At 42.2% G+C, this 13,560-nt stretch overlaps 1 protein-coding gene across 2 annotated transcripts in view; it reads left to right on the top strand.

Annotated features, from left to right (window-relative positions):
* The window catches only part of wnk4a (WNK lysine deficient protein kinase 4a), a 45,029-nt gene that overhangs the window by 14,109 nt on the left and 17,360 nt on the right, over positions 1–13,560 (top strand). For both annotated transcript variants that reach the window (XM_030755885.1, XM_030755884.1), the window contains exons 3-8: positions 4,035–4,207; positions 4,606–4,826; positions 6,478–6,635; positions 10,528–10,616; positions 11,489–11,708; positions 13,027–13,387. In XM_030755885.1, coding sequence (XP_030611745.1) covers positions 4,035–4,207; positions 4,606–4,826; positions 6,478–6,635; positions 10,528–10,616; positions 11,489–11,708; positions 13,027–13,387 — 1,222 coding nt within the window. The remainder of the gene's footprint in view (positions 1–4,034; positions 4,208–4,605; positions 4,827–6,477; positions 6,636–10,527; positions 10,617–11,488; positions 11,709–13,026; positions 13,388–13,560) is intronic.

A 13,560-nucleotide genomic window follows, 5' to 3' on the forward strand; every position in this document is an offset into this window, starting at 1 on the left:
AAAGCATTTCCCAGTCACAGATCTTTGCTTACATAGTAAATCCAAAGTCTTTAGATTAAACTTCAGTTTCTTGAAGGAAAACAAAAAAGTGTCAAATATTCATATTTTAAAAGTTTTGGCAAGAACAAAATTTAGACTATCTTATATTTTTCTTCTGGCAATAAATCTTGTGAAAGTTCCCTCCCAAAAAATGCCGTTGAACTGTTGATGCCTGGCTAAAGCCTGCTAGCACTAGAGCTGATGGAGGAAAGCCATTGTACAAAAGCTAGCAGCAGTTCAGTTGGAGGTGCAGCAGTCGATGCTATCTTGCAGTCTTTAATGGAGGAATAAACCACAAGGCAATGCAACTAAATAGCTTAAAATGGCTGTTTATGTCTCCTTTTACCCCAAAACTCCAAAATGTGACCAAACTGAAACAGAATGACTCTCATGGCCTTCAGTTTTCTTGAATGCTGGGCTTCTGCTAAAGCACGCTGATTGGTCACTTAAGGCCAAGATCGATGGCACCCGTATCTATTGTCTTGCAAGTGCCCCGTTTGAAAACAAGTGCTTAAAGCTGATCAGGTACAGAAGTCTCTGTGACTATGATCCCTGAGTTCAGCTGATCTGAGTTCAGCTGATCTGTGACACTGAGTCAGTAAATTCTTATTAAACTGGAAAAAGGATGTTGAATTTGGAGCTGCCAGGCTGGAGGAAATGAGGAAGACCACAGAGGAGGATCATGGATGTAAATGGACTGGTACTTGTATGGCACATTTCTACTCAGTCTTATTGGCTTTTATCTAACATTGACGCACACTGGGGATCATTGGGGATGACTTGGCTTCATGGACTGTAGGAGCCAGGGATCAGTCTACCGGCCTTACAGTTGGTGGTAGACCTGTTCTACCACCTGAGCCACAGCCGCCCTGTAGTGAAGGAGGACATGCAGAGGGCTGGTGTGACAGACGAGGGTGCTGGGGATAGGATGTGATGGAGTCAGGTGATCTGTTGTGGTGACGCCTAAAGGGAGCAGCCAAAAGAAGAACATGAATAATGTGTTAGAATGCATTGTTTGCTACAGTCTTTAGTACTGGCATCACCTAATGAAATGTAGCCATTATTATTATCCACGTGTCTGAATGTCTGCCATTAAACAGGTCTGTCCTTTTAAGGAATAATCACATATCAAACTCATGGCTGATCAAATTTATAATGAATTCTCTTTTTTTACAAGAGAACACAGAGAACAGTGAAGAGTCAGTTTAAGCCCTTAACACACATTCCTGCAGGCTGTAAGTAGTAAGACTGAATTCTTTTTATTTATTTTTTTAAACTTGCCCTACTTTTCACTCTGTACACACTGCTCCGGTCCATCTGCATCGACTGCATCAGTTTGAATGCTCTCAGTTCATTCCCGTATGAAGTCACAGTGTGCGCTGTGCTCCACCTGGTTTGGTGCAAATGTTGGCTGACATGTCGTGTCCACGTCCCTGTTGTCATAATAGGGGCGCTGACAGGGACTTCTTAATACCCCTGCCTCCTCTACCATCAACAGTGCTTATGTAAGTGGAGTTACATAGGTATTTCCAAACACAACTATTGCAGACCCCCAGCTTAACACACACACAGACACACACACACACACACACACACACACACACACACACACACACACACACACACACCTCTGAGGGGCTAAGAATAAATCATCCAGTTGGAAGTGTAAGAAAACCTTGAGCAGAGGCTTGCTCGCACACCTCTGATTCTGAGGTTGATTTATTGATATACCCACTTGTCCTTTCAAAATGGAGACGGTTTGTTTTTGTTGCTCCTCCCTGCACCGCTTTCTCTGCTGTTATGCAACCTATTTTGGCCTCGATTTTCAAAGAGGGGAGGTGGAAGGAAGACAGAGAGGTGAGGGACAGATACAGGGCAGCTAATATTCAGGGAAAAGTCAGAGGCCTTGCAGGGTGAAGATATCATCTTTAGGAAATGCCAGAGGGCTTCTGACTAAAATAGGCTACAGGTATTAGTGATAATAAAAGGAATAATTCTTTTTATGAGGTTATTCTCTGATCAACCAGTGGCTGAGAAAAATGAGAAAATGGTTGCAGTAAACCAAAAGCACAATGGTGCATGATTGGTTTTGATTTCCTCTGTTAGTTACAGCTGAAGTGAACATCTTTACTGGAGTGAGGCATCGTTAAGTCACTCTGAAATTGGCCAGTGTCAACAGCAGCGTGATTAGATGATTGCACTGCAGTGTGAATGCTGCTCATAAATTGCTTTTGGTGTTTCCATCTGTAGATAATTTGCTACTACATTGTTCAGGTATTGGCTTTTTAAATGAACAATGGTTGCTTTAAATAGAAGACAGGTTTGAATGAGTCACATGAAGGAATCACCCTTTACCTGCGCTGGTCTGTTGGGCAGCTCACATTTTATGAACGCTGTTGTTCACAGTTGCTACAGCAAGATTTTGGTTTTCCAAGAAGGCCTGCATTTTGTGTTTCAGTCATTTGCATCCGTGCCATCTGGCTTGCCGAGCTGTAGTAAATCTTGCGGTTTTGGAGGCATCCAGGACTCCAAGTGGCTAGACTGCGTGCCACAAGTTACACCGACTCTGTCCTGCAAACAGCTTTTCTTTGCACAGGTGACTCTCCACAGGAGGCCAAGCTTTGCTGCACAGGGGTCTGGTGTTATCTGATGTTATCGCTCTTAGATACATAAATATCCAGATGCACATCGGACCACAAACCCACTGACTCGCTCGCCGTGGCTCGTGGAGGCTGCACACACTCTTAGATTTATGCCATAATTTATATCCGATTACATATTTTTCCGTATTGTCAGAGCACATTAATCCACGGCAGCTGTAAACCTCAGCGTCCATAAAGCTAAATTAAGTGTAGCAGAAATTAGATTAAAGTTGATCTGACTTAGTCTTACTTAATAGCTTTTTTGAATCCAATTCTAACCACTTCTTTTGACCTTTATGCCAAGAAGTTTTTCTTTCATGCAAAGCTTTTAGTATTTCTGACAGAGGTCTTCATAAATGTGGAGTATGCTGCAGCCTGTCTTCACATCATAAACTGATCACTGGTGACCTACACGTAATCCACTTGGTCAGAGGTCTCCTTTGTGTTTTGCCTTTGAGCTCAGGGCCTCACGCTCGAGCTGCTGGTGTAATATGACAGTTTGACAGGTGACTGACGCAGGTAAGTGGAGCTTTTCGTTGTGTGACATCAGACCGTGCAGTTCTTCAGACAGTCTGCCTCCTGTGTTGGTAGCGCAGCATGAGCCTCGCTGGGAAAACGTGGAGAGGAAGGAGACAGCAGTGGTCGAGCTGATTGTAAGCGTAAACACATGTAGAACATTTTTTTTTTCCAGAAATCTGCCTCAATGCAGAATTCATGGTTCTCAAGTCTCTCAGGAGTTTTCCACTAACCACCCACCGCAGGCAGAGTTACTCCACCAGTCGCTAAATTGGGCCATTCATCCTGGAGGAAGCACAAATATGTCTTTGTTCGTCCAGTGTGATTGCAGTGTTTGGTACAGCTCAGTTTTACACAGATTTTTTTAAAGCCGCTCCGTAAATTTTTAAAGTCAGCGCTCCCCTTATTGGAAAATAAATGTTATGTAACCGGAGGGTCTCCCAGATGGATGAACCTGTGGTTTCCAATCCCACAGTGAGCTCATTAGCTAAAGTAACAGTGATTTATCAGATCGCTCCCATGCATTTGGATTTGTTGTGTTTATCGCTGCCAGCTTATGTAATCGAACAAGACCAGAGCATGCGCACGTTGAAACTTCACTACGGCTACTTCTCAACCATCAGCGCCATTGTAGTTTTATGGTTGGCAAAGTAATCTCACCCCAAGGTCCATTTAGTCATCACTGTAGAGCTTTCAGTCATTTCATATGATCAGCAGATGAAGTTTTCCCAATTTAATAAACATTTTCTCATGTTCTGAAGGTGATCAAAACCAATATGAGACTCATAACCAGGATACTGGTGTTTTCACCTGCTAAATGTGGCCTTTTTTTTGCAGACCCGTAAGTTGACCAAGGCAGAGCGGCAGCGTTTCAGCGAGGAGGTGGAGATGCTGAAAGGCCTGCAGCATCCGAACATTGTGCGCTTCCACGACTCCTGGAAGTCGACGGTGAAGGGCCACAAGTGCATCATCCTGGTGACCGAACTCATGACGTCAGGCACGCTCAAGACGTGAGTCTCTGCATCCACTTGTGAATTGAACTGCAGTTTTGGTTGGGTGTGTGCATATAAAAGACTGCAGTTTATGTATAAATCAAAGTCTCCAACAGTTCATTTTTATGTCTCAAGTAGCAGATGCTCAGTTTCTAAATAAAACTTGCATAGCAAAAAGGATTTTTGTGTCATGTTTGACAGCTTCTGCTCTCCTTTAAGTTATGATAAAAGGTGCAGAGAATAGTTCTACTTCTAGGACAGAATTCAGGAAATTCATTCATTTTAATACTTCCTCTTGGCTGTCAGAATAAGAGATGAATTGTTTTGTAGCACTTTAAAGCTTCCTCTTCTTGCCGTGTTTTGATACGTTTGTACTGCTGAGTCTTATCCTGCTGATTTTTAAAATTTTTTTAAAGGTACTTGAAGAGGTTCAAAGAGATGAAGTTGAAGCTGCTGCAGCGCTGGAGTCGTCAGATCCTGAAAGGGCTGCACTTCCTGCATACCCGCACTCCTCCTATCATCCACCGGGATCTCAAGTGTGATAATATCTTCATCACTGGCCCCACAGGCTCTGTCAAGATAGGAGATCTGGGGCTGGCCACTCTCAAAAGTGCCTCTTTTGCTAAAAGTGTCATTGGTGAGTGTTAATTTAGTCTGTGTGTATACAAGAAATGGCATCTAGAGCACAATTTGGCTTAAATTTAACAGCTGATCATGATTAAAATGTCCTCGGTGGGAAAAGGCAGTGACATTTTACAGGCCTTGCTTTTTCGTAAATGCCTTCCTGTTTCTTACTCGTTTTCCCTCCGTGCTCATGCAGCCACCAATGCCTCTGTTTAAATTCCTGTCTGCATTTTTAAATGCAGCATCATTACCCAAATGGCTTCTAATTTCACCTGCAACTTGCCCTTCCCATCACGTACACCCAGGGAGTGCCAGCCGTCACATGCGCTGTAATGACTTGTTGATTCTTGCTGAAAGCGGCACTGAAATTTAAATCACCGGGTCCAAATCAAAGACCGCGTATTTGGTTATTTTATCAAGAGGAAACTTTTTAAACTTTTGATCGTCAAACAAGATTAAAAGAGAAACAGTTTTTTTCTCTGTTAGCTGCTTGAGAGTATTATGTCTTATTTTATTATATATCTTCTGCTTATCCACAACCAATCCCTGTGAGCCAAAAACTAAATACTTGATTTCAGGCCGTTTTTCTTCTACTCTTGGCTCTGTATGATGTCAGAGGGTCATCTCAGGCACAGAGGCCCCACCACATGCTGTTCAAAGCTTTTTGTTTGCAATGGGCAGCCAATCAGAAGAAAGCTGGCTTAAAGCTACACACAATTATTATTAAGCATTAATGATGGCAGATGACTGCCCCTCCCTGAGCCTGGTTCTGCTGCTGTTTTTCCTTCCCGCTGTCACCAAGTGCTGCTCATAGGGGGTCGTTTTGACTGTTGGGTTTTCTCTGTATTATTTTAAGATCTTTACAATATAAAGCACCTTGCTGTGATTTGGTGCTATGTAAATAACATTGAATTAAATATAAAAGGATGCAAGTTGAATTTTATGAAAATGAAAGCATTAAATTGTTGTTTGTTTATGCTCCCTTAAAAATAGCATTCATGCAGATTGGGTTTCATGTCATATTTTTCACTGACACTGAGGGCAGTGAATGGAGGCGCTGCAACCACAAGATAAATTATTATTTTGAACTGTGATTCATGCAAAACTACTTTAATAGATTCCAGGAACTAAATTATGGAGCTGTAAATGGATATAATAGGTCCCCTTTAAACATGCACAGACTTATTTGTTCATATAGCATATGAAGCCTTTAGTGAGTTAACCAGCTGCATGTAGAAAAGGAAAAAATCAGGATAAACATAGATTCAAATGTATCTGGCTGGTTCTGTGCACAGTTACTTTGGTACAGAAAAACATGTCATGCATTATTGCACATAATGTTTCTCTTTTCATATTTTATATGTATTAAATCTCTTATTCTATAAATTTGCTCCCATTATTTTAAAATCTCTAACAATCAAATCTAACTGATCATCTTGGAGTATTTAGTGGCTAAAAAGCGATTATCCATCCACTGAGGTGACTTTCTACTAAAAAGCTCTCCCCATGTTCACAGCCTGTTCTGTTGCCATCAAGAGGGCAAAAAACACAGACTTAAGGTTCATTATCACACTCTGCTGCAACCACACCGACCAGTAAGGGTTTTTGTGGTCCATCAGGGACTTGAAAAAAAGGAATAACCTTTAACCTTTTCTTCTTGACAGGAACACCTGAGTTTATGGCCCCAGAGATGTACGAGGAGAAGTACGACGAAGCGGTGGACGTCTATGCTTTTGGAATGTGCATCCTGGAGATGGCCACATCTGAGTACCCATACTCTGAGTGCCAAAACGCTGCCCAGATCTACCGCAAAGTCACCAGCGTGAGTAAGGGAAAGGGGAGGACTGCCTTATTTCCCCCTCCATGTTTAATGTAATTGTCCACATGTGTTCTTCCTTGTGCACACTGGAATTAGACAGAGAGGAACCAGGGTGTCTTATTCATGCACATGGATTGAAAGCTTCATTATGTCTATTAGAGGCTTAGTTTTACCATTACGGCCTCAGCAGGCAGGAGTGTGCTGTGTATCATTGTGACGTTTTACTTGCTGATTGCCAGCATCTTCTACTAGCTGTCTACCTGGCTGTGGAATATTTCCTTCATCATCAAAGTGTTTGAACAGAAAGCTGAAAGCGACCTGTTGACACTGACGTTGTAAATTTTCTCTCTGAATTGCTTTAAGCCTTGCAGAAAAAAATAACAGATTACAGCTGTTTTGGTAAGTGAAATCTTTTTCTTGCACTGGAATATTATCAGTCTGAGAATGAAGTGGCAGCACGGCTTCAGGCTGATGCGGTTCAAGCTGCTCTTGGGGGTGCCAAGCACATCCGTGACGCCACGGTGGGCGAGAGCAGGCGACGGGAGAATTATATGTTTTGGAAAATGTGTCTCACTCTTTACTCCACAAAGAGGGCTGTTTCTTTCTTGTGTGTCGCGCACGCAGAGCGAACAGTGCGTCTGACAGAGGCTGGAAAGTGAGAAAGTGACAATGCCAGCGAGTCGTAGCGGGCCTCGCTCCTCCACAGACAGGAACATTATGTTCGGAGAAGCTGAGGCATGCAGCATGATGAAAAAAAGCAGTCATTAGCTGCTTTTTATGATTTGTTAATGCTTTATGTTTATGTGGTGCTGAAGTCACCTGCCATTAAAGAGGCCTGGAATAACCAGTGTAGTGTGACATATGAAAGGCAGAACAGACAGGCTGCTGTCGTGACTGTTTACAGACTCTCCTTGTTCGTATTATGTTTTAAGTTTACACCAAGTAAACAGATGGAAAAGGGCTCCCTCGTCCAGCACGCTACAGGACCGAAAACGTGGGTGTTTGAGCATTAAACACTGATAATAGGAGTTTTAATAATCGATAGACTTGCACCACACAACATCTAGCAAATTTCCTTGTTTTGTTTTTTGTTTTTGCTTGTTTTGTTTTTTGGGGTGTGTTTTTTTTTTTCCTGTACTTTCCCCACTTACAGTAAACACACCTGTTGGTTCAGCCATTATGCCCCGCCCCCCTTCTCTGTACAGTTTGAGGCTTACCTTCTCTGAGCTGCTCTTGTCTGAAGCTGCTTTATTCTTCCTAAAAGGCTTTTGGAGCACACTCTGATTCAGTGTGCACATTATTCTTCAGGATGCGTTACGGGAACAACTTCCACAGCATCTGTTTTTAATAAGTGATTTGTTGTATATGCTCAATTTAAGAAACTACTGGAAACAGGGACATAAGATTTTCTGGGTTTTGTGTTTTTAGATAAACAGCTTCTTCTGGGTCATTAATGATGCGCTGTAACGCTCTCCGCTCTTCTAAAAGGTTTCCCGCCCGATGTTGAACCTAGCTGCAGGGATTTGTTCCCGTATAAACAAGAGCACCATGATGATGGCTGATAAGGTCTAGTTTGCAGTTGGAGGGGGTTGAAGACGGGGTTCTGTGCAGGCCAGTCAAGTTCTTTCAAACCAGGAAACTATTTTATTAAAGAGCCACTTTTGTGCAGGGAGGTCTCATGATTTTCAAACAAGAAGGGACCAAAAGCAAATGAAGTTAAATTATTACTGTATTAGATTAAGTAAAGTGCAAACAACAGGAACAGTGATGCAGTTACATTATATGGACAAAGGTACTGGCCACGCCTCTTAATCTTTGAATTCAGGTGTATAAAATCTGTGCAGTCTGCCTTTCCTAACATCTGTGAAAGAATAGGATGCCACTGTTGTTTCTTATATTCTTCGATCAGCTGTACGTGGTATTATTGCAAAGTGGAAGCATTTAAGAACCACAGCAACTCAGCCACAAAGTGTCAGCCCACATAAATTTACAGAGCAGGGTCAGTGAGTGCTGAGGGCTGCAGTCGTCAACGCTCTGCTGACTCATCTGCAGAGCTCTGAGCCTCCACCGGCATTAACATCAGCACAGACCTGTGCAGCGGGAGCTTCATGACACGGTCCTGTAGGTGTCCCACTACATGTGTCCATATAGTGTAAATTATGTAGAAACAAATAGTGCATGGTGTAGTGATGTCATAGTAAGAACAAAATATGTACAAAATAAAGTATATTTTTAGGATTAATTAATTTTGCTCTTATAAAACCAGTTAATAGAATTTAATGAAGTGTTCTGAGTCCTTGACAAGCAGCCTCTATCAAAAGCATTAAAAAGTGTCTTATATTTAGCCTTCTTGGCTCATGTGATGGCTCACATGATTAATCGTGGGTCGGTGACTTCCACCCAGGACCACCTCCAAGGGCACAGCCCCCACTAGGGGTAACATACCTTCAGCTCTCTGCGAGTTGTTGTAGACGTGAAAAAGCCTCTTAGGTGAGAGGCAACCAACCAAAAAGATGCCTTCTTTTCAAGCCCTCCAGCCTGAGAGCCTACACCAACAACAGCAGGTATACAGTGTATTTACCAACGTAAAAATAAATATGGCAGATTTCAAATTTTTAATAGCAATAATGTTCTGAACTCCTTAAATCTGTCTCTTAAAAATAACCCCTGTATCTTAATTATTTAAAAAAAAAAATATTAATGAATAAAAATTTATAAAAGACTTTAACAGTAAAATAAAACTGAAGCAAACAATAAGTCTGGAAACCTAATTGAAGAATACAAAATAATTAAAATGAGAAAACTACACTAATGCTGTCCAAATACTTGTGGTCATACAGTGTTATTCCTCAGTGTGGTGAATTTTCAATCAAAGAATAGCACAGTTTACTAAGACATAACCATGCTTTGTTCTCATATCTGTGCAGAATAGTAGTTTTAGATTGTTGTGTCCCTAATGTCATTAAAATCTGACCCACTAAGCAAAGTGGACACAACCACAGTGTGTTTGTGAAGCTCTCATCTTGACCGCTGTCGCCTGAGCTGAGTCACAAATTAGATTTGGATCGAGAGAAAATTGATTTGTTCTCAAGGTGTCTCCAGCATGAGGACGCTGCAGCAAAGTGCAAACAAACAAACGGCGTCTCTGTAAGTGAAATGTAGTCAGAATGATGCATAAAATCAAAAATGAAAATACCAAAGCCATAATTGTGCTTTATTTGCTCCTTAAACAGGCAGCAGTTACACGCAGTGACATGTCAGTCTTTAAACGGGATAATTGTAGCACTCGGCCTATTACTGGTAAATCTAATTATTTGGATGTTTGGTGCATCATCGGGTTGCTTTGGTATCTGCAGGCCAAATGACCTTCGTTATTTCCTTTCTTATCTTTGTTTCTACAGGACTCGGAGCTCTGCTGTAATCTGTAGTTATACTTGTGCACATACTTATGATAGCATTCAGAAGAACTTCCTTATTTCATATTACTGAGAAGTCCTGCCCTAATATTTTTGGATAACTCTGCACAGAAGCAGCAGCTGTTCTGAGTTAGAAAAATCCCTCAAAGGACTGGCACACTGTCTGTGAACAGGACAGGAAAGAAGGAGCTCTTGGTTTTGTCCTCCTCTGGTGTTGACATGATCCCAAAGCCGACTGTCATGCTGGCCAGTGGCAGAAGTCACAAAGCAGATGTTGGATTGAACATGAGAGGCTGGTGGGAGTTGCTGTTTGTGCTTTGATTGGCTCCTCTGAGAAGGAGAACTGTGGGAGGAGATCATTGTTGCTAACTTATTCTGCTTGAAGCTCCAGTCTGTATGAAAATAAAGAAATACTTCAACATGTTGCCTCCTGTACTTCTTATTAAACCTAAACTCGGTGTTCTCTTCTGTTCGCACAGGGCATTAAACCTGACAGTTTCTACAAGGTCAAAGTGCCAGAACTCAAGGAGATCATCGAGGGCTGCATTCGCATGAACAAAGACGAGAGGTAAAAACCACTGTGCTGCAGAATGCACATAGAGGACGTCTACAGGACTTTAAGAAGCCTTAAAATGGCCCAAACGATGCAAATAAAAAGATATCAGTGGTTCTCCCTCCAGGAGGTGAAAACTCCACAGTTTTTATCATGTGTTATATCCAAGTTGAATTGATTTAAATGAAACTTCATGCAATGACATCATTTCATTTTCCTTAAAAGAAATTAAATATTTTTACATCCTAGTCTGTGTGTGTGTGTTTACCATCAGGAGTTTAGTAACCAAACTTGGCACACAGGTGCATCTTAGGCCTCGAAGGTTCTTACATATATCAGATATTATGAGGTCAATGTGTTGCCTAGTAACCATGAAGCAACAGGCTAAAATGACCCATTTTTTTAGCATATAAACGACATTGACCAACCCCTTTTTTTTTTCTTCACTGTTCTCAGTGTGATGAAGTATGTGAGTTTGCCAGCAGTGTAAACAGGCCAAACGATACTGTAGCACTGGCATGTAGAAAGTCATAAAATTTGCCTGGTTCTTTAAAAAATTTTATAGCTTCTTGTTAGTTCCACTAAACCTTTCAGGATGTTTTTATGCAGAAAATGATAATGGTATCAATAAGCTAATGAGGTGTATTAGCTTAATGCCTTTTGCTACAAAAAGTAAATAGATTCCAGGAACTAATTTTTTTTTAATGATTTATTTCATTTATAGCCAAATGACACAAACAGCCTTAAAAAGTCTTAAATGAAATTTCTTTTTACCTGCAGACATCCTGAAATGTGTTTCTAAAAACTGAAGGGATCCCAGTTGTGGCTGTTTTAAAGAAAGTAACTTTACAATGTCAGCTCTAAAACAAACTGCTTCCTCTGTATAGGTACACCATTCAGGACCTTCTGGATCACCCCTTCTTCCAGGAGAACAATGGCGTGCACGTGGAGCTGGCAGAGGAGGACGACATGGTGAAGTCGGGCCTGAAGCTGTGGCTGCGGATGGACGACACCAAGAAGCTCCACGGGAAGTACAAGGACAACAACGCCATTGAGTTCCTCTTCGAGCTCTACAAAGACGTGCCGGAGGAGGTGGCCCAGGAGATGGTAGGTTGGCACACGAAGACAAGATCCTGTGAGGTCAACTTTTACTGCTTTACTGATCCAGTTTGTAACACATGTTCGTGAGGAAATTGAGTAATTGATTCCAGATCAGCAGATAGAGGTGGTTTCAGCCAGCCTCCACATGTTCTCTCTGTCCCAGTCTTGATTTATGATAATAGCTTTGTTTTAGGTTCTCTGAAGGAAGGGTGGAGCCCTCATTACAAAAATGAATTCACCTAATTTGGAAGCTGCTGTGATTAGAAAGACAGCCTAAAGTGGATTTAGTTGTAATATTTCTAGGAGCTGTTTAAAGAGGACCTTTGTAGATCTGTAATTTTACTCGACGCTACTGGGGAAGCTTTTATATGATTCACTGGTCAAAATAACCCTTATTTATCTCATACTGGACCGTCTTAGCTCCTCTTCCTTTAAGCCAGCTTTCTCCTGACAGCTGTCCCTCACCAACAGCAGGTTTAAAGCAGGTGAGTGAGGATATCCGTTCTCTGTGACATCATACAGAGCCAAGAGTAGACAAAATGGTCTGAATCGAAGCATTTAGAGTAATCTGAAGCCTGACTCGTCGGCTCACTCGTACATACTCCGACTTTAATATGATCATCCTCCACTGGAACAGCACATATGTGACAGGAAATTTGGAAAAGCTTAACAGGCCCACTTTAATAAGAGCTGTATGTGTTTTGTATCTTCCCCGTACAAGTGAAACCAGATGCACCTCAACATCGTTATGGTTCACGGCTCTGTTGCAACAGCAGAAGCACTGAAATCCACCGTGACCCATAAAGAGAACACCGTGTGTACTGTGTCAATGTCACAGCTCGGCATTTAATTATCAGTGGTTCGAAATGTGAGAGCACCTCTCAGGAAGCGGCCGTAGTCACGTCTTTAATATTAAAATGGCTCCTACACTTGTTACAAAACCTCATGCCCTCCAGAGACCAACCATAGAGGTCACTTTTAATGAGAATACAAAATACAATTCCTTACTTGTTTACCTTTTTGTGGTAGTTTTCATCAAGATCAAATTTGGTATCAGCAGGGGACATCGAGTCAGGCCGATCTGCTGTAATCTGACTACGTGTTGAGAGGTGGTTATGGACTGAGTGTCCCACGCTGCTGAGCTGGACGTCACGGGAAGCTGATAAAGATGCCAAAATGTCTACAGAGTGAAGCCTGTGTGTGTTATAAAGACTGTCCCTTAATGTCAGAACAACAGCAGTCCTGCACTTGTTTCATCAGCACACCGGGGAGTATTCATTGTACACGTGTTGTACCATGACCATTTCTCTGTGCTGCTATGCAGGTTGTGCTTGGCTTTGTGTGTGAAGCAGACTTCAAACTGGTAGCAAAGGCCATACGGGACAGAGTGACGGCCATCAAGCGTCAGAGAGAGAAACTGAAGCGGCAGGCGGAGGAGAGGAAGAAAAAGCAGATGCAAGAAGCCATAGAGGAAGAACCTGAGCACCAGCCGCCTTCGCCCAGAGTCAACGATGTTGGTGCAGCAGATTCCCCTGTCCCACCTCTGACACCGCTGGCCCCGGTCTTGTCCCCCGTCACCAGCTCTGTGGACTCTGGCGTCAGCACCCACTACCCTGTAGAGCCAGAGGAGCCCGAGGCTGACCAGCACTTTCACGTCCGCCACAACAGCCTGTCTTCTGCTAACTGTAAGCAGCCTGATATCACATCCATGTACCATGAAAGGTTGAATGTTTGAGTGTTCACAGGATGCATAACACAGTGAAGGTGCAATGTGCAAGAACAATGGCCAAAAAAGTGCATCGTGTTTGAAAATCAATCAGTGTTATGAAAAATATTAATGTAAACTTTTTCCTTCAAA

Source organism: Archocentrus centrarchus, chromosome 19, assembly GCF_007364275.1.
Source record: "Archocentrus centrarchus isolate MPI-CPG fArcCen1 chromosome 19, fArcCen1, whole genome shotgun sequence".
Lineage (NCBI taxonomy): Eukaryota > Metazoa > Chordata > Actinopteri > Cichliformes > Cichlidae > Archocentrus > Archocentrus centrarchus.